At 37.4% G+C, this 26,662-nt stretch overlaps 1 protein-coding gene across 1 annotated transcript in view; it reads left to right on the top strand.

The window, feature by feature from the left end:
• Window positions 1-5,866: 5,866 nt before the first annotated feature.
• The window catches only part of Nop60B (dyskerin pseudouridine synthase 1 Nop60B), a 149,846-nt gene continuing 129,050 nt past the window's right edge, over window positions 5,867-26,662 (top strand). Inside the window, exon 1 of the mRNA XM_090375081.1 lies at window positions 5,867-5,963. Coding sequence (XP_090231207.1) covers window positions 5,936-5,963 — 28 coding nt within the window. The 5' untranslated portion in view covers window positions 5,867-5,935. The remainder of the gene's footprint in view (window positions 5,964-26,662) is intronic.

Raw genomic sequence — 26,662 nt, 5'->3', positions numbered from 1 at the left:
GATCATCTAGACAAGACTGCAGTTATAGCTCGGACACAGCATGGATTTGTTAAGGGGAAGTCTCGCCTGACCAATTTGATTGGATACTATGATGCAGTCACAAAAGAACTGGATGCAGGGAATAACTTTGATATTATATACTTGGATCTTTGAAAGACTTTTGATATTGTTGCACATGGAAGCTGCCGCACAAATTGGAGCATTGTGGCATTGGAGGCAAATTGCTGCTATGGATAAAGGGGTGGTTGAGGGGAGAAGACAAAGAATGGTAATCAATGGACACTGCTCATCTTGGACTAATGTTATTAGTGGAGTCCCTCAGGGTTCAGTATTGGGTCCATTATTGTTTTCTGTATTTATAAATGAAATGATACTGTATTTATAAATGATATTGTGGGACTCCACTAATAACATCAGCCCACGAAGAGCAGCACCCATTGATTACCATCGTTTGTCTTCTCCCACTTGACCATCCTTTTATCCATTGTAGCAACTTACACTTAATACCATTCTGCTCCAATTTGTACAATAGTCTTCCATGCGCAACAGTGTTTTAAAATGCTTTCCTGAAATCCAAATATATGATATCAAAATTATTTTATGTATCCAGTTCCTTTGTAATCACATCATAATAACCAATCAAATTTGCAGACAAGACTTTCCCTTAACAAACGCATGCTGTGTCTGAATTATTGCTGCAGTCTTGTCTAGATGACCTTGCAAATGCATCTTTAACCAGTGATTCCATTATTTTACCCGGAACAGAAGTTAAACTAACTGGTCTGTAATTACTCGTGTCAACCTTCATCCCCTTTTGTGAATTGGGGATACATTTGCATATATCTCCAGTCCGTGGGAAACTCCCCTGAGTCCAAGAATGCTCTCATAATTATAGCTAAGGGTTTGCTTTGCCGCCTCCTTTAATATAACTGGATAGATCCCAGCTACCCCAGGTGCCTTTCTTATGTTTAACTTCAACAATTTCTCCTCCACTTTGCTCTCAGTTATTACAAAATCATTAAGTATCCTGCTACAATTTGATAATCTTCTGCCATTTTCAAAACTTAATAATTCCTCGTGTGTGAGTGTAGAAGCAACTTCCATAAACTCACCTTTACGTGTCAAACACCATATACAGGTTTGATAAAGAAAAAAGAATTTTGGAAGGACATAGGCTTGTTGGAAAGGCTGCAGAGAAGTAATATTAATTAGCGAAAACGAAAGAATTTTCTAATTAAGAAAAATTGGAGTGCCTTAAATTGCAATCGCTGTAAACTAGCCATTTGCGTGGTGAATTAATTGTTGTCTATAAGGCGTTAAGTGTACTTTGTAAATAATGCTATTTTTACTCTTTTTTATATTTCCCACTTAGTGGGATATAAAATTAAATTATTGCTTCAAAATAGATGTTGAGAAGTTTGCATTCAGCCAAAGAATATTGATTATTGGAATAAACTTCAGTTTGTTTTGTAGAAGTGTAGTTTGAATAAATTTAATGAAACCTTGAATAAATTATTGTCAGAAGCAGGCAAATAAAGTGGGTAATTTAATTTTTATATATTGGCTCGTGCTGTATAAACTTGAATTCCTTACATTATGTTGCTTATCATGTTGTCATTAATACTATTAATAGGCTGAGAGGTAGTAAGCGTCAGCTACCGATGGGGGCTGAAGTATGGTAAGTAAGTTCATGATATCTGTGGGTTAAAGTGAGGACTGGTGGTTCTATTTATCTCAGAAACAGAGCTGGCTCTCGTAGTCCATGTATATAGGTCTCGTAGTCCACAAGAATTCATTAATTTATTAGTTAATCATATTGCTTGACTTTTCAACAATAACTCATGAATAATGTGGGCTTAAGTATAGTAAGTAAGTTCATCATATCTGTGGGTTAAAGTGAGGGCTGGGGGTTCTGTTTATCTCAGAAGCAGCGCTGGCTCTCGTAGTCCATGTATATATTAAGTGTAAAACAGAATTTACAAGAATCCATTAATTTTTTAGGAATGTGCTCTACGAGATTAAGTGCCCGGATTGTGAGGAGTGTTATGTGGGGGAAACGGGGCGACGTTTAAAGGACCGTCTGGGGGAACACACGATCGCTATCAAGACTGCTAACTATGCGAGGTCTGCCGTGGGAGAGCATTTCTGGGAAAAGCAGCATCGGATCTCCCCTGAAGACGCGGTCATTACTGACCGCGCCCATGGATTTTGGGAACGCAAGTGGCTCGAGAGCTTGCGAATCGGTTCATCCAGTCACAATACTATTAATAGGGACAGGGAGACCCGTTTACACCCCCTGTTTGAGACAGTTGTCCTCATAAGGGATGACCGGTTCTGTTTGACACGCTCCCGAGCCACTTCCGTTTCCGATACGCGCATGGAGAATGTAGATCATGTGTCTGATGACAACGTGCATGAGTGCCATGGACCTGCTACTTAAGGATGTGTCTTAGCACTAGTAGTATGCTGTTGAAGAAGAGACGGCAGTCTCCGAAAGCTCCAGGTTTCATTGTTTTTAACCCAGTTTATTTTAGATAATTTTACTGCTTTTAACTATATTTTAACTATATTGTATTTTCATTACATTTTACTGTATATTATTTTATTTTATAGTAAATTTTCAGTTTAATTTCTTGGCTGGTGTTTAGCATTAATTATTATAGTATGGAATTTCCCAGCCCCATAGGCCTGTTTGAAGAAAACACTCTACTATCAAGGACAATTAACCCCAGGGGCTCATATCCGGTGAGCATGAGCTTTGCCACACCGAGGGTTCTGAGCTGGATATCATAATTCTTTTTTTTCTTGGTGATACTCTCTCTCTCTCAGGGTAACTCGATATTTTTTTTTTTTTTTGGCTGGTACAGCATAAGCCTCAGGCTTCCTTCCATCGTATAGAAATCTTTATTGCAATAATAATGATGATGATAATAAAATTCGATACATTGCAATATTGCCCTTCATGGCCATCAGTCCAGAGACTAACAGTAATAATAAAATATAATAATAAATAGAGAGCATTGATATATCAAACATGAGGAAATGCATAAGTCGAAGTACAGCTGAAAACTAAGTATAATGCAGTTATTTACAGTACAATATATAAAGAAGATATTGGGGGAAACAAATAATTTCATATGCATATAGCAATATAAACAGAACTAACTACTTCTATTCAGTGCAAAGAACGTTCTTTGCACTGAACAGAAGTAGTTAGTTCATCATTACTCACTGTCATACTGAAAAGTTAGTATACTATCTTCACATCAGGTGGTTACTGATAGCTTGCAGCATTAAGACGAGCTTCGAGGACTCCACAAACGAAGTGCAAGTATATATATATATATATATATATATGTGTGTGTGTTTGCCGACTTTTAAGCCGTTTAACCTGAACTGAGAGGTTATGCTCCTTAATAAACATTCTCCTAATAGATTCAGGTGAGGTTCTAGGTCCAAATCTGGAGGCGAAGATTGTGGCTCTGGTGGGAACGACAGAGATATTATATTTCTCGGCCAGTGTCAGACGAGATTTGGAGGCTTTTACTTAGCGGGATAAAGAGAACTGGTTAGAAATAACAGCATGATGTGGAGGGCGAGCAATATTAGTAGCTCGGAGGCATCCTGAGGAATTTGAGGCGGGGTTGGCTACTGGAATGAGGGAATTTTGTATATCTCCAGATGTGACGTAAGTATCATTAGAAGGGCTGTTCATATGCACACCAGCATATTAGGTATGCAGAACATGATGGGTGTTAGTAAAATTGTTTAGTTCTTGGGTCTGTAGGAGTCTTTGTTATTTCCTGGTCGGTTCTCTTGCTGGGATACTTCTTCAATAGCCTGCAGCTGTGGTTGCTAAGTGTCTGAATATGTCTTTCTGATTAGTGCATGATCGGTCCCTGCTAACGTGCTCAGTCGGAGTGTCTGCAGATCTCCCTAGTGATTATCTTGAGTGGATTTGGGTGTGGTAGCGAGGCTTTATAAGGCTAGAAGGCTTTACTGGATGAGTTATTTTTCTCTTTTTGGGCATTAATGGTGGCTGAGATGTCAGCTTGCCATTTTGGCTCACCAAAGAACAGAGGTCCAAGAGTGTATGAGTGATATACTTATTTTGGTTTCTCAGTGAGTAGACCTCATTATTGAGATCCTCAATTTGGGACCGCAATAGGTAAATTAGGTGGATCACGAAATCTGCACTGTCTGTCTGTAGAGGAGACGTCGACACTGTAATTTCGGCATTAATTCTTGAAGAATTACCTGCGTCTTAAAAAATATCTGTTGTGACCAGTGACTAGCTTGAGGTTAGCGTTCGAGACATAATTTTGTTCATTTTTATGATCTGATGGGAAATTGGGGTGATTAATGCTGCATATAATATGATTGGCAGTGCCGTCAGGTGACGTTGCGTTGCCCACTGCGACGGTCATGAGTGAAGGTTCAGGCAAACCAATATTTGACTGAGAATGTTGACTTGGATCAGGGTTTGTCTGGGAGAGAGGGAGTTCAGATATTTCAGAGACATTTCCAAGGCATTTGTCACATGCAAACCTTCTCCGACGTTGTTTGAAAAGATGTATGATGTCTGTTTTAACCGAGTGGGCACAAAAGGTAAATTTGCATACATGACATCGAATGGTTGGTTCCTTCCTGTCGCGGCAGGCTAAGCAGACAGATTGTTGCAAGTTATTCTGTTTTTGTGACATGCCTGATTTCGGGTTTAAAATCATTTGCAAGCAGTAAACAATGCTCATTTTTAGGAGTTAGTCTTTAATTCCTAGTAGTTTTTTCTTCTGGCACTATTCAGCTTGCAGCTTTTATATTCACGTTCTCACAGTGATGACTGTGAGAACGCAAGAAAGCTTAAATCGTTGAGACAGGTGTACTTAACACAAAAAAATTGAAGGGACGGAGCATTTCCCTAGGGATCTTAGTAATGGGATGCTTTGTGACTTGATCAAGGTTGACGCATAGTCACCTTATGCCTTTAGGGTAATGGGGCGTTTGCCCGGTTCATGAAGGCTAAAGGGCTATACATACAATGTAATGGAGGGATTCAAAAGTGAGCAGGAATATTTAAAAATTAGAAATACCTGTTCATTACATAACGAAGATGATACCACATCAGGTTTGAGCAGAGGAAGAGGAATTCACTGGTGGGCGAATCATTCTATAAAGTTATGTATAACTGTCTAAAACTAAATTTATATTAGGAGCATAAAACAGACACTGTATGGCAGAACTCGCGCACGCGCAATAAACTCATAGCTAATAATAATAATTGCATTTCAGTAAATTTTAGCTTTGTGAACGAACGTACTGATGGGGCAAGTCAGAATGCACTTCCCCACCCTCCAATAAACATGAATCGTACAGACTGTGAAGAAACTACCATACTGCTAGGTCCATCACGGAACGAGAACCAAAGGATCAAGGAATCCGAGGTTGGTATGGTTATTAAATAGAAAAATCTGGCTGGAAGACTCAGAGTTTATGGATTTCCAAAAGGGCATCATACATAAACATTGTTTGTAGAATCTGCTGTACTTTGGTTTCGGTTGTAGGTTTTATTAGAATTCAGTTTTTCGTTTATTTAATGTGTTCTGTACGTTTAAGAAGAATCGTCAAAAACGGTATAGACTTATTATTATTAGCCTTCATTATTTTTATTTTATTTTTTTCTTATTCTTGCCATCTGAGTAAAGGACTAAAGAATGATCCAATTTAATAGATGCAAAAGCAAAAAGTGTGAAAAGAAAGTTTTTAAATTTGTTTTAATGTGTTATGGAAAATTGGAAATTCATTTTTTTTTTAAATTTTATTTTAAGCACATTAAAAATAATGAGTAGATGTCGCTGGTATGCCATATTGTTCGCGTGTGGCTGTGCCGCAAAGAATGTTTTAGCCTATAGATCGACCACGTGTAGACGTATGGAAAATGGAGGGTTATTTGGGATCCGAAGGAGGTAGTTCTTTTGTTTTTATTTAACTCGGTGTATCACTTTTTGAGATTATAATACCTAAGTTTTAGTTACCAATTTTGAGGACTGTTGCTATACGCAAAAACAGTAAATGATTTGTGTGTTTATATTTTCGGTGCCCATTGTTGAAAGTTGTATTGAAAATGTGCTCTAATTTTTGTCAAATTTGGTGTAAAGTAATTTGTTCGGAATTTAATTTAATTTGTTTAAAATTACTTAATGAATATTTTTGATTGTGTCAGTGTTTAGAGCAGAAACAATTTTTTTAATTTTGCGCATCAATGTGTTAATTATATATTGAAAATTCAAAGGCCCAAAATTACGTCTCTCTTCCTTGAGTAATAACTTAATATTTATAACTGAAACGGTAACAGCCTGAGGTATTTCGATTTGCTGGCAATGACACAAAGTTTTATTTGTGTAGAAAATTTTAAATTGACGTTTTAAACTTTTATATTGATTTCTATTTAAGGAAGTCCTGTAAATTAAAAAAAAATAATTAAAAAAAACTGGGATTAACGTAAAAAAGGCCACTCAACTCCGAGTTAAATATAATCCCGTCATGTAGTGGGTATATGAGGGGATATAAAATGCTGTTGGTAGAGCAGTAGCCTTGGCTTTGTACATAGCCACAAGCAATCTGTTTACTACAGTATGCAACATTCTCATATTTTGAAGGTGCCAACATGAGTAGTTTTGTTACTGTTCTTGAAGCCAAGCAGAAGTATGCTACTGTTTATTGAAAATGTGTGCATTACTCATAATCCTTTCAGCACTTATTGGGTAAGTAGCACATATAGTGAAACACTCAACACAACCCAGTTATTTTGGTTATATCTCATGTTTGGGTTTCAAGTCTTTAACTTACTTTGCCATAATGGATTCTATCGATGTTAGCATGCTATTTCAAATAAATAGCAGCACCTTTCCTTTGGGAGTACTTTTTTTTATTGTGCAGATACGAGGAACTGTATGAAAGTAAAGCCTCCTAATTTTTTGCTTTTAGATGTGGTGCCTTAGATCATTTTGCGTATCACTGAGTGGTCACTAGAGGTCTCTAGTTTCGTCACATGGAGTGGCGTTCTGATTGATCTCGTGAGTGCAGCACATGGATAGTTCAAAATGGTGGACGTCACAGATATACATATCAAACGAAGAGTGGTGATTGAATTTCTTACCATGGAAGGAGTGATGCCTATCAAAATCCAAGTGTCTCAAAAATGTTTATGGTGACAATACTGTAGACATTGGGTAAGACACTTTAAGAGTGGGGAAAGTGACATTGTTGACAAGCTCCTAGGTGGCTGGCCAATAACATCAGTGACAACAGACAATAAGAGCTGGATTGACACACTGATTAAAGAGGACTGCTGCATCACAACACGCATTGTGCAATGGAGTAGAAATAGAGAAACCTGCTGTGATAACCATCATAAAGGAACTATGCTACAAGGTTTGTGCTCGGCAGGTCTCGAAAACGTTGACACACGAGCACAAAGAAGCCCGGAAAGCCAATCTGTATGGAACTTTTCCAGTGCTTTGAGAGTAAAGGAGAGGTTTTTCTTTCACGCATAGTCACAGGTAACAAAACCTGGGTCCACTGTTATGGCCCTGAAATGAAGAGACAGTTGGTGGAGCAGTACCATCAAAATTCACTGCAGAAGAAGTTCAAAACACAGCCTTGGCGACAGTGTTTTGGGTCAAAGGTGGGGGTCTTGCTTGTGGACTTGGAGCATGGCACCACAATCAACTCAGGGCGATATTTGTAAAAGTTGAAAGCTGGCATCTATTGAGTTTGACTGGAAAAAAACCTAAATGAGGTTCTTCGTGACAATATACTACCCCACACCAGTCTTTAGGCGATGGAGGCCATAGCAAAATCTCCCTCATAGACCGGATCTTGCACCTTCCAACTATCACTTCTTCGGCCTGCTGAAGGATGCATTCCATGGAACCCATTTTTTGGATGACGACCAGCTGAAGCACAGTGTTCATGAAGCCCTCCGGAGGGAGCAAGACTAAGGGCTTTTACAGGAATGGAATACAGCATCTGACTCAGATAATATTTTGACCATGCTTTGTTTTATTCAGATATCTCTACCATTCTTGATAAAAATAAAAACTGGAGGCAATGCTTTTCAGCCATTCCTCATGAAAGCAACATTGAAAGTTATTGTTTTGTTTTAGGTGCTGGTGAAGGTGGAAGTGCATAGAAAATGGTGCTTTGTGGAAAAATAAGTATTTATTAATGATTAAGCATTAATTGATGTAATTAAATTTTTTGAGGAAAAAATTGGGAGGCATTATTTTTGTACCACTCCTCGTACAATACCAAGGCAACTTGTGGTAACTTGCTTTCACAATATGGTGCATTTTTTCCTTGTTGCTATGTGCAAATCAGGCTGTGATCTTAACAAAATTTTAATGTTCAGAATTGCATTATGACCTCTATAATCTGAAATTCTTAGACCGATAACTTCAGAAAATATGCTCATTAGACAATAGCTGTGTATAGCGCTTTGGCAAGATCATGAAGAAAATGGTAAACAACTTCAAAAATTCCACCCTACCATGACAAATACAGGTCCATGCCATATACCATCTCAGTGATACAGTATTAGTGATACTGGAGCTGAGTGCTCTAAAGTAAAATTTTCTAGTATCATAAATACAAAATAAAAATAGCATTCCAAGAAAATTAGAAGTAAAAAAGAAAAAAAACTTTTAGGATTGAAAGAATAAATGAAGAATGCAAATGTAAACCCTAATGGTTAGCTCAGACTGGCAGAATTACTTAAGAAGTACAGGTCACTGTTAAAAAAAAAGCCGTGAATTAGGGTTGAATTTGAAAGTGTCTGCAATTCTGCCCAGACATGATAGGAGGGAGTATATGATGAGAGCCCTGTCGATCAATTCAGCCCTAGAAAGATTGTGCAAGGCTCAAGGGGTTGAATTTTTTTCAGCCTGGTCTGTACTTGTTAACAGGAAAGACTGCTTCTACAGGGATGGGATACACTTAAATAGAAAGGGTGCAAGAATATTTGCTGATGCTATCAAGGCAGTGTTAGGTGGGTCGGAAAACTGCTAGCTTGTGGGGGATACAACGACTAATAGATTAACAGTAGCCACTGGCAGAGGTGAAAGTGATTCTTGCACTGCTTCTATTGGAATGAGCAGCAGCCTGAAAAACACGATGCAGAGTATTTCAGACTGCTGGGAGTCATTGCGGTACAAGTAAACACATAGGTTGTGTTAGGGTAGCTAAGAATAGGAACAGGTGCATGTATACATGCGTGTACACCAATGCTAGGAGTTTGGTAAATGAATTTGAGGTATTGCTCAAAACATCAAAGGCAGATATTGTTGGGATATCAGAGACATGGTATCACACAGATATAAGGAATGCAGAACTGGAATTTGGGGAATACAATGTGCACAGAAAGGATAGACAGGATAGGAAGGGAGGAGGGGTTATGCTATTAGTTAAGAAACACAAAATCCAAGGAAGTGAAGCCAGTTGACATCGCTGGACAGTGCAGTGTCGAGTCAGTTTGGTGTGACACAAGCATTGGGAGAGCAAAATTGAGAGTAGGAGTGTGCTATAGGCCTGATGAGTATAATAAGAAACTGTACAGGGAAATAGAGTGGGCCAGTAAATCAGAGTCTTATAATGGAGGATTTTAATTTCCCAGATATTGACTGGAATTTGTGGGTTGATCACTCACACACTAGCAAGGCTTTTGTGGATTTATTGGATGATTGTTTTCTATATCAGCATGTTCGGAAAGCAACTAGAGGGAGTATTATTCTTGATTTGATTATATGTAGTGATTTTTCATGCATTAAGAATCTGCAGATAAAGGAACCACTAGGTGGCAGTGATCACAGTGTGCTGAAGTGGGATTTACTCAGAAGTAACTGCCATCAGGGGTAAAGGGAAGGGTTTATGCTTTCGTAAAGGTGACTATGATGGTCTGAGACAGTATTTAAATTCTATACAGTAGGAAAAACATGATGATGTTACCAACAGCAAATTCAAAATGGGAAGCATTCAAAGAACTTATCTTGGAAGCTACTAGGCTTTACATACCAACTAAGAAATATTGTTCAAGGTTTAGGCCTAAATGGATGTCAGATGAACTAATGAGACATGTGGCAGAGAAGAAAAATGCATGGGATACATATAAATTAATGGGTGACATGGAAGCCTATGATAAATATAAGCTGGTCTGTAACCAAGTCACAAAGGAGATTAGGCAGGCAAAGGCAGATTATGAGAAATCCTTGGCAAAGGATGCAAAGAAAAACAGAAAGGAGTTCTTTACCTATGTAAACTCTAGAAGGAAAGGGATGAATCAGATTGGTCCACTGGATATTGATGGTTCAACAGTTGAGGATCCTTCTCAGGTGGCTAACAAACTAAACGAGTAGTTTGCATCTAGATTCACCCATGGGGAGTTATTCAGGAAGGGGAATGCCAGAGGTGAAGTAAACTCTGGCAGTGAGCTAGATGATTTTGTAATAACTGAGAGGAAAGTGTAGGAGAAATTGTTGAGGATAAACATAAAAAAGGCACCCGGGTGGATGGGATTTATCCAGTTATATTAAAGGAGGCAGCAAAGGAAGTAAGCAAACCCTTAGGCATAATTATGAGAGCTTCTTTGGACTCAGGGGAGGTGCCCATAGACTGGAAATGTGCAAATGTGACCCCAATTCACAAAGGAGGATCAAAGGCTGACACAAGTACAGTGGATTCCGGTTATTTGGGCAACCGGTTAATCGGGGCAGCTGTTTATTTGGGGCAAATGTTAAAAAAACAAACCAATCAAGAAAATAGCCAGGGTTTACTTCACTTAATTGGGGCAGGAGACCGCAGCACTGGAGATTACCCTACGATTGTCTCCAACGGTACGACGTGGTTCAGTCCAAATTATGGAGGTCACAGCTTTAAAACAATAAAAACAATTTGCAGTAACCTGTTTATTGGGCTTTTCTGTTAGTGAAATCTATCATAAACAGACAGTAAACTCGATCTTACTGAATTTGCGATATTACCGACAGCTGGAATTCTGTGGGTTATTATGGTGAAATGTGTTTACACTTCCATGAAATCTTCAATCATATAAAAAAAATTAATTTTCAGAATCTTCTCTTCATTCCTATTTTTAAAGCATTGTAACTCGTTACTCCATTCTCACTTGCACGTATCGTGATACTTGCAATTTGTGTGTGCCATGTTCTTTGTTATTGATTGCTTATCTTTTTACTGTTTTAAATTGTAACCCCACCCACAAATGTCAGTGAACAGAAAAGTCATCTAGTTCATATGTACTTATATAAGTACTTATTAATTATTCTGATTATCACGTATATTCTTCCGATTTTCACGTATCATTTAATTTTTTAATTGGTAAGGTAATAAAAGGTAAATTTGTGCTTAATATATCTTTGCTTTTATAGCCTGTGGATAATATTCCTCCTGTTTTCACTAATTAGAATCACTGTTTAATAGAACTAAAATTGAATTCACAAACGTGATCACAATGACCGGCGATTACTGCACATCGTACAGTGATCGGTACTTTACTATGCTACCTATCACATTACGATGGTAACTCCATCGTACATTGTATTTTTAACTATTTACATGAAACTTTGAATAATTGGGGCAGCCGCTTAATCGGGCCAAAATGCACTACTCCCGATGTGTCCCAAATAACCGGAATGGACTGTAATTATAGGCCTGTGAGTTTAACTTCTGTTCCTGGAAAATTAATGGAGGCACTGGTTAAAGAAGCACTGCAGGATCATCTAGACAAGACTTAAAGTTATAGCTCGGACACAGCATGGTTTTGTTAAGAGAAAGTCTTGCCTGACCAATTTGATTGGATACTATGGTGCAGCCACAAAAGAACTGGATGCAGGGAATAACTTTGATATTATATATTTGGATCTTAGAAAGACTTTTGATACTGTTTCACATAGAAGACTGCTGCACAAATTGGAGCAGTGTGGCATTGGAGGCAAATTGCTGCTATGGATAAAGGGGTGGTTGAGAGGGAGAAGACAGAGTGGTAATCAATGGACACTGCTCATCGTGGACTAATGTTATTAGTGGAGTTCCTCAGGGTTCAGTGTTGGGTCCATTATTGTTTTCTATATTTATAAATGATATTGATGATGGTATATCATGCTTAATGTCCAAGTTTGCAGACGATACAAAGGTTGGCAGGGTTGTCAAGGACACTACTGACACTATGCTGCTGCAACAGGATCTGGAAAGGTTGAGCAGATGGGCTGAGAGGTGGCAAATGAAGTTTAACATTGACAAATGTAAAGTACTACATATGGGAAACAGCAACCCCCAGAGCAACGTATCAACTCTGTGGTACTACACTGACAGTGGTAGAGAACGAAAAGGACCTGGGGTAATTGTGCAGGCAGATATGAAGTTTTCTGAGCAGTGCAGATGGTCTGCAAGAGTAGCTCATGGTGTCTTGTCAATGATAAACAGGAATTTTTCTAGCAGGAATAAGGAGGTGATTATCCCCTATATAAGGCAATGGTCAGGCCACACCTTGAGTATTGTATACAGGTCTGGAGGCCTCATTTTAAGAAGGATGTAGAGCTGTTGGAACGTTATTAGTGAAGGGGAACAAGATTAGTGAATGGAAGAAAGGGTTGCTCTTATGAAGAAAGGCTGTAATTTTGCAAATTACAGTGTCTGGAGACTAGGCACCTGCAAGGTGATCTGATTGAGGTGTATAAAGCCTTGAATGGCTTGAGCATGCTCAATGCTTATGGAATTCTTCCTCTTGCTCAGAATAATTATTTGAGAGAGCATAAATTCAAATTGAGGAGAGGCAGATGTAGGATAGATGTAAAATTTTGCCTTTAGCCAGTGGGTGATTGGTTGGTGGAACAGACTTCCATCCTTTGTTGTGGAAGTTCATAGCCTAAATAAATTTAAGGCTGATCCGGACAGGTATTTCGAACGGAGTGATGAAATGGGAGTGGTTTTATTTATTTATTTTTTTTTTGGCTGATGCTGCATAAGCTTGCCTTCTTGCATCATATGTCTCTACTAATGCTAATGCTATTTTGTGTACTCTCCCACACACACACACACACACACACACACACACACACACACACACACACACTCATGGATGGTGAAATAACCTCTGACTGCAGTGAAATGTTTGTGTTCGTGAGCACTTGGCTACAATCAGTGGTGAAGCCACATCTCCCAGCTGCAGCACACACCTGAAGTCATGACATTCCATGACCAGTGTCCAACCCAATCAGCGGTGGTCATTCCCTGACCTTTCCGCTTCCTCCGTATTTGGTGGTCATGGGCTCGAACTCCGTTCTAATCAAGAAGTTTGTGCTACGCACTGCTGCTCCTCCCCACCTGGCTACGGAGGTACCTTTTACACAGCTGTTACTTTTCTTCCAAACAGCTGTTTGGAAGAAAAGTAACGCTGAGAGCAAAAGAGAAAACCATGTTTTTTAGATGCAAAGGAAGCAATAGTTGTAAAGTACTTTTGCCAAGAGATTAAAAGTCAAGTTAATCCCCAAAAGAGAAATATCAACTTGCTTAGAAATCGCAGTGTCACCAAAGATAATCACAGTAGCAGAAGAATCCTTTTTGCAAGATATAAGACAAGGCTGAGTTTTAGAAGAATTGAAATCAACTAAGTTGTCTTTACCCCAGTGGAAAATTACCTTGAGATCGGCATTTAAGGAATTGGTAATGGATATTCAAGAAGTTGAAACTGATTGAGCAGGACGAGGTTTCTCAAAATGGAAAGTGGAATGCAGTGTGCTATCATTGGCAAAACTGTGGATAGGATTTCCAGTCAATGGAAGAAGGCCATTAATATACAAAAGGAAAAGTGGGGGAAAGAACTGAACCTTGGGGGACACCTGCATTAGTGGAGAAGTTAGAAGGTGGCCATCTGCCACCACTCTCAGTGAGTGGTCAGAGAGAAAACTGGATAACCAATTACAAAAACCATAAGATAGAAGCTTGTTTGGAAGACCTTTATGCCAAACACAGTCGAAAGCCTTTGAGATGTCAAGAGCAACTGCTTGTTTCACCGAACTTTTCCATTGAATTGAAATTTCCGCACATCTATCCTACATCTGTCTTTTCTCAATTTGAATTTATGCCCTCCCAGGTGATTATTCTGAGCAAAGAGGTAACACTGATGGAATTCATACTGGCGATCTTTGATCAGATGGAAGGTTTCTAGATAGTTTAAGAGTTGGCAATTAATTGATTTCTCCAATACTTTAGAAAGAATAGAAGTGATTTCAATGAGATGATAATTGGGTTGGAGGGATTTGTCATCCTTTTTGAGAACTGCCTGGAGATGAGCAAATTTCCAAGTAGAAGGAAAATCGCATTTGGAATAAGAAAGTGAAAAAAGGCAGCAAAGTACAGGAGTAAGTTCAAGAATGCAGGTTTTGAGAAGTGGAGAAATACTATCAGGACTTGGAGTTTTCTTATCAAAATTCGTTAAAATCCTTCTGACATCCTTTTTACAGAAGACCACAGGAGGCATTGAATGGAGCGTGCTGGGAATGGTGGGAGGTTTTTTACCAAGATCATTAATACATGGGTTGGAAGAAAAATGGGATGCTAGTAGATCAGCTATATCCTTGGCTGAAGTGACAATAGAACCATCTGGTTTTGATAGAGGTAGGAGAAGATATGGGCAAAAGTTGTGATTAATAGCTTTGGCAAGAGATCAGAATGCTCAGCTACCATTAGGGCAAGAAGCAAGTTTTCTACTCTTAGCCTGTTTAAAGTCTAGTTTGGACTGACATAATTGTTGCAAGCTCTGGTGTAGGCAGAAAATGAAACTGAAGAATTGGAAACAAGCCAATTGTGATATGCAACATTCTTCTATTGAACAGCCTTCGCACATTTATTGGAAAGCCTATTCTACAAGAATAATTAACAGTATTCTACAAGAATAATTAACAATCTATTCCTACAAGAATAATTTCACTGACACGATATGAGCAACCATTGAAATCAGAAATTTTGGAACAATAATCCGACCAAGCATAAGAAGAAATAAATCTTGCAGGTCATCTCATATTTCATTCTTGTAATGCAAAACAACAAGAGGTTGGGAATAACAATGAGATAAAAGGTTCCATTGGAGAAGAGACAATCACCAAGTTGTGATCTCAGGTGCCTAAGGGACCACTCACTTCCATGTACTTAAAAGGGTTGTTTGTGAGAAAAAGATCAAGTGTGTTGGCTGTATGGTTAGGATTGTTCAGCTTCTGGTAGGTAAATGAACAAACTGTGCGAGGTCATTAGTAATTGCAAAAGCCTTGACATCTCCACCAGCTGGGTCTGTGTGACTAGAAAACAAGCCAGCTGGAGTTGTGAACATTAAAATCGCCAACAAAATTACCTCACTGTTAGGAAAGTTGGACTGGAGAAAGCCAAGTTGCAAAGAGATGAAGTCAGATTTCCAAGTGATTAGTGAAGTTGGGAGAATGGTAGAGACAACAGATGAATTTGACAGAATGTGGTAGAGATTTTAAGCCAGAAAAGATTGAAAAGAGGAGATTTCAAATTCCCTGTCTCTTACAGGGAATGCGCGGAACAGGCATATAACAAATAATTTAGGCAACTGAGATGAGCAGTGGTTGAATCTACTGATAACTGAGATTCTGTCAGAAAAAAGTATATGGGGTTTGGCAGACTAAGTGGAAATGGACATCAACGAGTTGGATTAAAATGAGGGCAATATTATTATTAGCCATATGGTGCAAGGAAGCCTGAGGCTTATGCTGCACCGACCAAAAAAATTCCCAAGCTTCCCTGAGAGGGAGAGAAGTAGAAAGGAATCGCCAAGAAAGAGAAGAATGATGATATTAAACCTTCCAAACATATGGCAGTATTTGAAACTTTGCATCAGTGCCTTCAATGAGAAGAAAATATATCTGAGTGTTTAAAGTTTAAACAAATGTGAACAGTGTGCAGTAGAATCAAGTGTACAACAAAAAAATAACCAAATATTTTATGAAATAATTCTTAAGTGTACTAATAAATTGTGGGCATCATGTAAGTAGTCATTTCTTAATATGTATGTATTAATAAATTGTTTTAAAACGTTAGAAAATCTATTCATTCCCACTTTCCCATCTTTTACTATATTTCTGAATTTACAGCATTTTTAATTGTTGAAAAGGTTAAATTTCTTTATAACGAAATTTCTGTATAACGAATTTTTTCAAGGGAACGATCAATTCCATTAGCGGTCCAGCTGTATATGATACCAAAATTATTTTTTGCATCCAGTTCTTTTGTGACCATATCATATCCAATCAAATTGGTGAGATGGCTTTCCCTTAAATCCATTCTGCATGTGAACTATAACTGCAGTCTTGTGTAGATGATCCTGCAGTGCATTTTTAACCAGTGACTCCATTGTTTTCCCCAGAACAGAAGTTTTTTTTTTTTTTTATGAAAATCCCAAACACGAAAGGTATCAAAACCTATAGTACTTAGTACCGTGCATGGGTTGAAGGAGAAGTATGGGGAGAGGGGGGGTGCCGGAAACTTTGCTCTAGAGACTAAACATGGGTTTCACCACTTCAGGCCTCCAATAAGCAAAGTGGTGGTATTTCACCGGTTGATGAAAGTCATCTACCACCTGCATTAAAACTAACAGGTCTGTAATTACTTGTCACCCTTTAATTCCCCTTTGTGAATTGGAGATACATTTGTACATCTGCAGTCTGCGGGGACGCCCCTGAATCCAAGGATGGCCTCATAATTATGACTAAAGGTTTGCTTACTTGCTTTTGCTGCCGCAATATAATTGGATAGATCCCATTCACTGCAAGGTGCCTTACTTATGTTTAACATCAAAATTTCTCTTCCACTTTCTTCTCAGTAGTTACAAAATCATTTTGCTCCCTGTTGAATTAAATGGTGACATATGAGTGATAAAATTTCAGCATCCTCTTCCCTAAAGAATTTCTCATGTGTGTATGTCGATGCCTTCTCTGCATTGAGTTTCATCAGCTCATCTGACATCCATTTAGTAGGCCTATACCTTGAAGAGTATTTCTTAGTTAGTACGAAAAGCCTAGTAGCTTCTGTGATTAATTCCTTCAATGCTTCCTATTTATAATTTTTTTATGGTAGAGAGCCAGTAAGTTTTGAGTGATTTTTATAGTTGGAGTGCATTAGTAGCAACAGATGATTGCATCGGACTTATTCAGGAGTACAGCACTCTTCAAGCATAAAGCCAAATAATTGCAATAATCGTGGCATGTCACCTTACAGGTTCTTGCACACAATTTCTGCTGAAAACCAAAAAAAAAAAAAAAACACTTCAGAAACTTATGGTTAAAGTTTTACAATGTTTAGGATGGTAAAAAAAAATTCAGGTTTGTTTTTATTGGTTAACATAGAAGGTTTTTTTTTTTTTTCCCCTTCCCCCTCCGACTACCTGTTAAGGGACTCTGCAACTGCTGGGTTAATGATAGTTTATTATAGCGATGTTAAAATTACACTAGCCAGCAAAAATATTTTTTGTCATATACCTCTGCAATGAAAATATGTGATTCTGGAAGAAATAAATGTGCTGATTCCGAAAATCGCCATAAAAAGTTTCTATCTGCTTTTCCATCGTGGAAATCAAAAGATGTGCCAACATTTAATGTTAAAATAAGGGGATATGTATAATTCAAGTTTGTAATACAAGTGTAAAAAAAAATATATACTGACTCTATAACTCATTTAACTGTGGGAAAAAAATCATAGCGAAATAGTTATTTCAATAATATATAATCAGCATACCTGTAATAGTTTAAAATGTTTGCTACTAAGGGATTTTCTCTTGATTTCATGGGTGATTCCATGTCAAGTGGCCTAATTTTGAATTTTGTCTTTAATTTTGTTGAAATTTGGTGCAAAGAAGCTGTGCAAAAATTCAGTTCAAAATATTGTATGCTTGAGGCACCAGCACCTTTTTTGTGGAGGTCACTTGTGTTACATGGAGCAAATCACAAAAAAATTTAAAAAGTTTTAAGTGTTACTGTTGCACAACATTGAGAGGTAGTGCTCTGAAACTTGGTATACCTAGTTAACTTTTGGCAGAGAATGCAAAACTTTTGTGTCCAGGCTTTTTCAAAAACCTTCACATTTTTACAATGTGGTCTAAAACTGGCACCAAAAATTTGTTACAACAAATTTAAGCAAGACTTGAAAGTCATAACTTGGAAATAAAAACCTTTGGACCTTCTTTGGGCAATTCCATTTAACATCTACATGAATTCAGCCTAACTAAATATGAGCTCTTATACTTGTATGCTGGCTGAGATATTTTCCTTCAAAGATACTCAATTTGAGTCCAACGTTGCACAACATAATGTTCTTCTGTTGCACGGCCGTACCACAAACAAAAACAACAATATTTTGTGAAACCTCTCTGCAAACCAATAACCTTAAGATCACTACATATGTTGGAACATATGCACTGATCCATTATAGCATGTCGAACCTTAGACATGCTTTCATGACTTTCTTTAAGTCCAACTGAATGAAACCCAGGAACTGGTGGAAATTCGTTGCCATTATGAAACAAAATTGCTTTTAAACTTAATTTTGAGGCATCTATGATAAACTCCATTCATCTGACTTATGCATGACACCTTGTTGTTTCAGAAGTCCAGTCTTTGCAAAACCACACAGTCCTCTATAGCAAAAATTTCGAAAACTTTTCATGTCTTTTTCGAAACACTGAAATCGTTCCTGCTGCAAGTATATTCCATTGCTGTAACCTAGAATCTGCTTGGAAAACCAATGTGTGCTCTCTTCAAATTGTAAATTGTTGCACTGGAATTTGGATCTAAGAACCTGATATGTTTATCTCAAGAAAACAGAGGCCGTAATCGATTGCTAAAATTGAGAAAATTAGCTTATGTCTTTTAAAATAAACCAATATTCATACATTACTAGCTGTTATGCAAAATTGGCATATTTTGGTAAAACATAACTCCCTCTTTTTAATAACTGTGACGTGATGTGAAACTATGGTGATTTTAGTACGCTTAAAAATTAGTTAAAAACAGCATTCAAACTCATTGGAGGTAAAAATCGTGTTGGCTAGTGTTATCGCTAGTACTCAGTTTGTGGCATCTTTTATTGTAATAGCACCTTAAAAATAATTTCTAGAAATTGTTTTCAAATGGCAGCTAGTGGCAACAGATGATAGTGTTAGACTTGTGCAGGAGTACACCACTCTTCAAGAATAAAGCCAAATAGTTGCAATGATAGCGACAGGTCACCTGACAGTTTCTTGCGCACAATTTCTGCTGAAAGCCATAAAAAAAATCACATCAAACTATTATAGTAATAGTAAAAGTTTTACTATGTTTAGGAAGGTAAAAAAAAATTCAGGTTTTTATTCATTGTCTCCAAATAGTAGCTTACTAGTTCTTTTTTTAAAATGAGTTCAAAATGAACTTGAAAGGAAATAACATGGAAGAAAGTGAAGGCATGAAATATGACTGGAGAAAAGTATTTCTCGGTTGTATCTAAAATTAATTATGATTGAAAGAGCAATTGTTGAAACACAATGGAGACTTCAAAAAAAGGCTGGCTTTAATAATATTGAATAAGCAGATGTCGTCAGTTTACCTAAATCATACGACAAATATTTGACTGACACTCATTGAATTTGTAAGAATGCAAGATAAGATTGTAGAAATGCCAGTGCTGCAGTCCCAAAATTGAATCTAACTAAGGAAGTCTTTACCCATTTAGAAGTTTCACTGGCTATCTTTGCTGAGAAAACTGAAAACAATAAAAGAAGCTGCAGAATAATAGACTTTAAAAACCATATGAATGTTACCAGTTAGTACTTAGGCAGTAGACTCATTTTAAATGATCTCAACCATATACACCTACATTGTCTGAAGATTTCAAATATATATATTATTTATTTATTTATTTGGTATCTACAATTTTCCTTACTTTCATAGTTATAGGCCTAGTGGGAATAGTTCTGCGTTAAATTAGCCTAACTGTTATATAGTTAGGCAAGTGTACTTTTTTCCTATTACTGTATTATGCTCCAACAACTGTTTATATTTAGATTTTATAAAATAATTTTCCTCGAGGAAAACAACGTGGGAGTGTCTAGAAATCACGATTAACTCAGACATTTTGTTTCACATGATTCGAGGAACTTAACCTGACAGTGGTGGTGTCCCCATTTGTAGCAAAGACTGTACCAATATTTCATCTTTTCTTAATGGATTGCAATACTTATTATGTGTAACTTTTTTTTTAAGTTTTAAAAATATATATTAAGATGTTTAAGACATGCAGTATGAGTGACATTTGAAAAGTTCGTCTTGGTGGAAGAAGACTCTTTTTGAGTTTTCCTCAGTGTTTATTTTCGATGTTTTCACACAAACACCTCATAAGGTCTGCTTAACATGCCATTGTGACTGTTTTGACCTTTCTGAAGGTAATCCACTAGCAACATTCTATTAGCATCCCAAAAAGCTGATGCCATCACTTTGCCAGAAGATGGAATTGACTTGGAATTCTCTGGAGGATAAGAGACTTTCCAGTTTGGACTGCTCTTTTGTCTCTGGTCAAAGGTGATGCACCCATGTCTCATCCATAGTCACAAACCTTTCAAGGAAATTTGTTGTATCTGCTTGAAAATGATGCAAATGTTCACTTGACTTGACAATACTTGTGCATTTTTTCTGTTGTTAACACTTTTTGGACCCATAATGCTTACACCTTTTGCATGGCGAGAATCTATTATTATGTAGTACACTTTTTTTTTTTTTTTGAGATGCCAAAGATGCTGGCAATGTACTGAACTGTCAACTTCTGGAGTGATAGATATGGTAGGTCTTCCACAGTGTGGTTCATCTTCCAGGATTTCCCTTCTTTAAATTCTGGTTCCCAATGTGTTGTAACCATTTCCTCATGGATTGCATTTGGCCCTTTTTTCCCCCAAATATTGGATGACTGTATGGCGACCTGCTTTTGTCCATACGTCCTCATTTGTAAAACTTTGTTGACTTTGGGAATTGTAACTAAAAAAGAAAGACAGTTATTGAAACTGCATGAAATTTGATGGGTTATTATTTGAAGATATACATTAACACATTTGCTTGCTGCTGCTTATATTTGTGAGGGTCCTTTCTGTGGGGTGTTGTTACAAGTAGGCACTGCTTTTTAGTAAATGGAAGGGATTTCACCAGTGAATAATTATCACTCCAACACAGACATCTGTTAATTGTAATATTCTAACAAACAGATGCATTTGAACGAGATTCTGCCTACACATCACTCAAATAGAATTCTATTTCAGTATTAGATGAAACCACCCCATCTCTTCCATCATGCAGCAGTATTGATGTCATTTGAGATTATGATGGGATCATGGAGAGATCCAATCTTCTGAACACTTCAAGGGTACAGCTCTAGAACAGTGTTCACAGGCTGGCTACTAGATAGTCTACTAGACCAAATCTATTGGTAACTCTCTAGGAGGTTTCCAGATCAGCTAGTGTATAATCTTGCCACCTCTACTCAGCCAGATAGTGACTGGAGAAAGTCCGATCAGTGTGTATTTGGGGAGGGGAGGGGGACATTGTTGAGGCCATGTTGTGTCAAGGAGCTGGATATATTCTTGCTGTGTGTGCGCCATATGCAAAAATTTCTTTACTTCGTAAGAGACGTCCTTCTTACATTTCTTACTACTGAATACATCATGAATAGTCAAACTAATAAAACAAACTTATCTGCAAAAAGATCAAACCTTCCAAACACTTCATTGTTCATTTTACAAATATACATGGTCTCAGTTCGAATTTCAGTGATGCCCATTTTCACTTACAATCTGCCAAACCCCACATACTTTTTCTGACAGTTCTAATTATCGGTTGATCTGACCATTGCTCATCTTGGTTTCCCTAATTATTCACTGTACAATTCCTTTTGCTTCAAAAGTGGTACTTATGCATACGTCTGCTTGCTCTGATCTTCCCTTGCATTCCCTCAGAGATTTAGTAATTTGGAATCTCCTCTTTTTGTTCTTCTCTGGTTTAAAAAATCTCTCACCCCCATTCAGTTAAATTCATCTGTTGCCCCTATTGTTCTCCTAATCCCACTAATCACTTGGAACTTTTTTTATTTCTTCTCTTCGAAACTTGGTGATTTTAAATGTTCACAATTCCAGCTGGGTCCGTGTTATTACAAAATGGAAACTGGTTGGCTTCCATTTTCTAATCACAGACCCAGCTGGTCGAGATGCTGAGGCTTTTACAATTACTAATGATTTTGCACAGATTGTTCATTTACCTACCAGAATTCCAGACAGCCCTAACCACACAGCCAACCCTTCCAAGTAGTGGTCCTCTAGGCACCTCAGATCACAACTTGGTGACGGTTTCTTCTCCAGTGGAGCCTTTCACTTGTGGCCAATCTCAGAATTGCATTGTCTGGCATTACAAGAATGCAAAATGGGATGATATGTGCGATTTCTTTTCCTTGGTTACATTACTGTTTTATATCTACAGATGTCAATGTTTGCTCAGATCGCATCAATGAAATTATTCTTGTAAGAATGAAATTCTTTATTCTACACCCCACCTTAAAATCTCGTCCTTTATCTAAACCTTGGTATTTTCTATAAATGTACTAAGGCTGTCCAAGATAAGAATGTTGCATATTACAGTTGGCTTGCAACCAAATTTCCTGGTTCATTTTCTGCTTGCACCAAAGCTCACAAAAATTGTAAAGTAGTTGTTAATCAGTCGAAATTAGATTTTGAACAGAGTAAGAGTAGAAATCATGCATCTTGTCCTAATGGTAGTCGAGTGCCCTGGTCTCTTGCCAAAGTTATTGGGTGCAACTTTTGTCTATCTCTGTCAAAACTGGATAGTTCTGTTGTCACCTCAGCTGAAGATAAAGTTGATCTGCTAGCATCCTACTTTTTTTCTAACATCTATTGAAGGCCTTGGTAAACCGCCTCCCACCATTCTCAGTTCAATACATTCAATGCCTGCTGTGGTCTTTAGTCAAAAGAATGTCAGAAGAATTTTGAACAGTCTTGGCACCAAGAAAGTGCTGGCTGCTTATTGTATTTCTCCACTTGTTCTCAAAGCCTGTACTCCTGAGCTTACTCTTGCTCTGATCACCTTTTTACACTTTCTTATACCACTGATGTTTTCCCTTCTGCTTGAAAATTTGTTCGTATCCAGCCAGTTCCTAAAAAGGGTGATGCTTCCCTCCCATATGATTATCGTCCCATAATTCTTAATTCTTCTCTTTCTAAAGTAATAGAGGAATCCATTAACTGCCAACTCCTAGACTGTCTAGAAACCTATCTGATCAATGATTGCCAGTATGGATTCCATCAGAGTGTTGATCCACTTGTGATGTACTGGCTTGTTTCCCATCTGTTGACAAATTCAATGGAAAAATTTGAAACTGAAGCAGTTGCTCTTGACATTTCAAGGAATGATTGATTGTATTTGGAATAAAGGTCTTCTAAATAAGCTTTCATCTTATGATTTGCTGTATTTGGCATAAAGGTCTTCTAAATAAGCTTCCATCTTATGATTTGCCACCAGTTTTTTGTAATTGGGTATCCAGTTTTTTCTCTGACTGCTCACTGCAGGTGATGGTAGAGGGCCATCTCTTCTACCTTCTCTACTAATGCTGGTGTTTCCTCAAGTTCAGTTCAGTTCAGTTCTTTTTTATTTATTTTTCTTTTTTTCTTTTTTTAATTGACTGGAAATCCCATTCATGGTTTTGCTGATGGTGACATTGCATTTCACTTCCAGCATGAGAAACCATGCCCTGCACAAATAGTTTCAGCTTCTCGAATATCCACAATTCTTTAAATGATGATCTCTGGGTAATTCTCCAGTGGGGCGAAGATAACTTAGTTGATTTCAATTCTTCTAAAACTTAGTCCTGTGTTATATCTTGTAAAAAGGATTTTTTTACTTGTAAGCTTATCTTCAATGACACTCAGGTTTCTAGATAAGATTACACATTCTGATTATCCTGATTTCTAATCTCTTGGCATAAGTACATCACGAATTGCTTTCTCTGCATCTAAAAAACTGGGTTTTCCCTTTGCTCTCAGTGTTACTTTTCTTACAAACAGCTGTTTACTGTACAGATCACATCTGCATTACCATGGCATACTGTTCCACACGTCTGGAGGCGTGTGTTCAAAACAATGCATTTCTAACAGTTTCTCCACTCTGTCTTATAGATGTTGTTTCTGCTGCATGCTTTTTCTATAGGGTCATTCCATATCAAGTGGCCTAGGGGTCCCTGCTTGACAATCTTCAATTTTGTTGAAACTTGGTGTGGATGTTTAAACAGGTTTTGAAATGAAGCTGTGCAAAATTTCAGTTCAAAATATAGTATGATTGAGACACCAGCACCTTTTTTGTGGTCACTTCTGTTATGCAGAATAAATCACAAAAATTTTTCAAAGTTTTAAATGTTACTGTTGCACAACGGTGAGAGGTAGTGCTCTGAAACTTGGTATACCTAATTAAATTTTGGCAGAGAATGCAAAATTTTTGGTGTCAGGCTTAAAAACCTTTTTACAATGTGGTCTAAAACTGGCACCAAACATTTGTCGCAACAAATTTAAGCAAGACTTTTGAAAGTCATAACTTTGGAATAAAAACCTTTGGTGCCTTCTTCATTGGACATTCCACTTAAACCAACTGCATGAATTCAGCCTAACTAAATATCAGCTGTTATACTTGTTTCTGGCTGAGATATTTTCCTTCAAAGATTGACTCAAAATTTGAAAGTAAAATTTGACCTATCTTAAGGGGCAAATATCGTAATGTGGGACACCTTCAATTCTCTCGTTTTTGCCACCACTGGAAAGAGCAGGGTTTCAGCTACAAGGATCATGGTTTATCTGTTTTGTGTCTTTGCATTTAAGCCTAAACATCAAGTGGTTATATGTGCCATGTTGTTATTTTGTGGATCTTTTTTGTTGCAAAACACTTCCTTATTCCTGCCTAATGTTTAGAATAATCTGGAAATAGAGTATATTCTAGAAGAATACTAAAGATTATAGAATATTCTTGAATTAAAAAAAAAAAAAAAAAACTGAACATTCTAGAACTGAAATATTCTAGAATCATACAAAAAAATTATAAATAGCTGTTATTTGAACCATGCTGTTATTAATGTGCATGATGAACAGTTTATTTTGTTCCTTTATTTATTATTTGACTAAGTGTTCATTGCTTGAAGAAACGTCCACTTATTTATCAGCATAAAAGCCATGGAATAAGATTTTGCTGGAGATAAGCTGGACTCGTGCACCATGGATAATTCTAAATGTCACATGCTATCCTATACACGCAACACTGGGTTAAAATTATTTAAAGAATTTGAAGAACAGCTGATAGGTCAATGTTGTGGATTAAAACTGAAGAAGACAATTTGAATTTTTGCAGCGTTCATGTTGCATTCCTTTCCAGAAGAAAAATATGGTGAAAAAAAGTTTACACTAATTGATTTGTCAATGGCAGACTACCTGAAAGACCTAACAAAGGTAGACATAAAACCAGGCCAGAAGCTGTGCTCATCATGCTGAAAAGCAGGAACATCAACTTCATCTGGATCAGACCATGATGGCAAGATGCATGTGACTGAAAGTGTGAACACAAGTTTGGTAGCTATTGGTATTTCTCCTCTGAAATTTTAGCAACTGGCTAAGAGAGACTCACAAGGATATGCCAAAAGGAAGGCAAGTCCAAGTACAAGATTGCCAGTAAAATTGCATCTATTGGTGGCCTGGATCCAAACATCATGGAGCCAAGTGCAAGTCTTCAGTGTGGAAATTGCTTAGATTACAATGAGCTGCTGAAAGAATTGAAAGAAAAGTTGATGGTATAAAGTCATTCAGAAATACTTCAAATATTAACACTAGCTCCAGTTAGTTGGTCCATAAAGAAAACAGTGGAGGAGTTTAGTGTCTCAGAAAGAATGGTCAAGAAAGCTAGAAAACTTAAAGCAAAAGAAGGAATCATGGCCATACCTGGAAAAAAGCTTTCTGAGCAAGTAAAGCAAAAGGTGGGTTTTTTGGAGATGATGAATTTAATCAGATATGCCCTGGAAAGAAAGATTACATTTCCATTAAAAATGCAAATGTAAAAGCGACTACTACTCAGCAACTCGAAGGAAATGTTTCTAACTTTTCAAGATAGAAATGGATCTGATATTGGATTTTCTAAATTTTTGTGAACCCAAGTGGTGTGTCACAGTTGGTACACCTGGAACACATTCTGTATGCACAATTCATCAAAATGTCAAGTTAATGCTAGCAGCAAGTCCTGTTGAATGTGATTACAAGGTTCTCATTGGTAAAACAGTCTGTGATTTGGAGTCAAAAGATTGTATGCTTCATCAGTGTGAAAAGTCCAGGAATAGATGAATTTAAAGTTTCTAGGGAATATTTTTGAAAACAATGAACCAGAAGATATTGAATTCAAGCAATGGATACACACTGACAGAGAGACACTGGACACAAAGCAATTAACAGATTTTATTGAAGAGTTGAGTACAAAGATATTTAACCTTTCCTGTTCAAGCTAATGGGAGTGCTGTGGTTCAGGGGAGAACT

The sequence above is a fragment of the Mastigoproctus giganteus genome, chromosome 6 (assembly GCF_048544385.1).
Source record: "Mastigoproctus giganteus isolate SK-2022 chromosome 6, ASM4854438v1, whole genome shotgun sequence".
In the NCBI taxonomy this organism is placed as follows: domain Eukaryota; kingdom Metazoa; phylum Arthropoda; class Arachnida; order Uropygi; family Thelyphonidae; genus Mastigoproctus; species Mastigoproctus giganteus.
The sequence above is the reverse complement of the archived record's forward strand: the minus strand, read 5'-3'. Positions and strand labels throughout refer to the sequence as shown.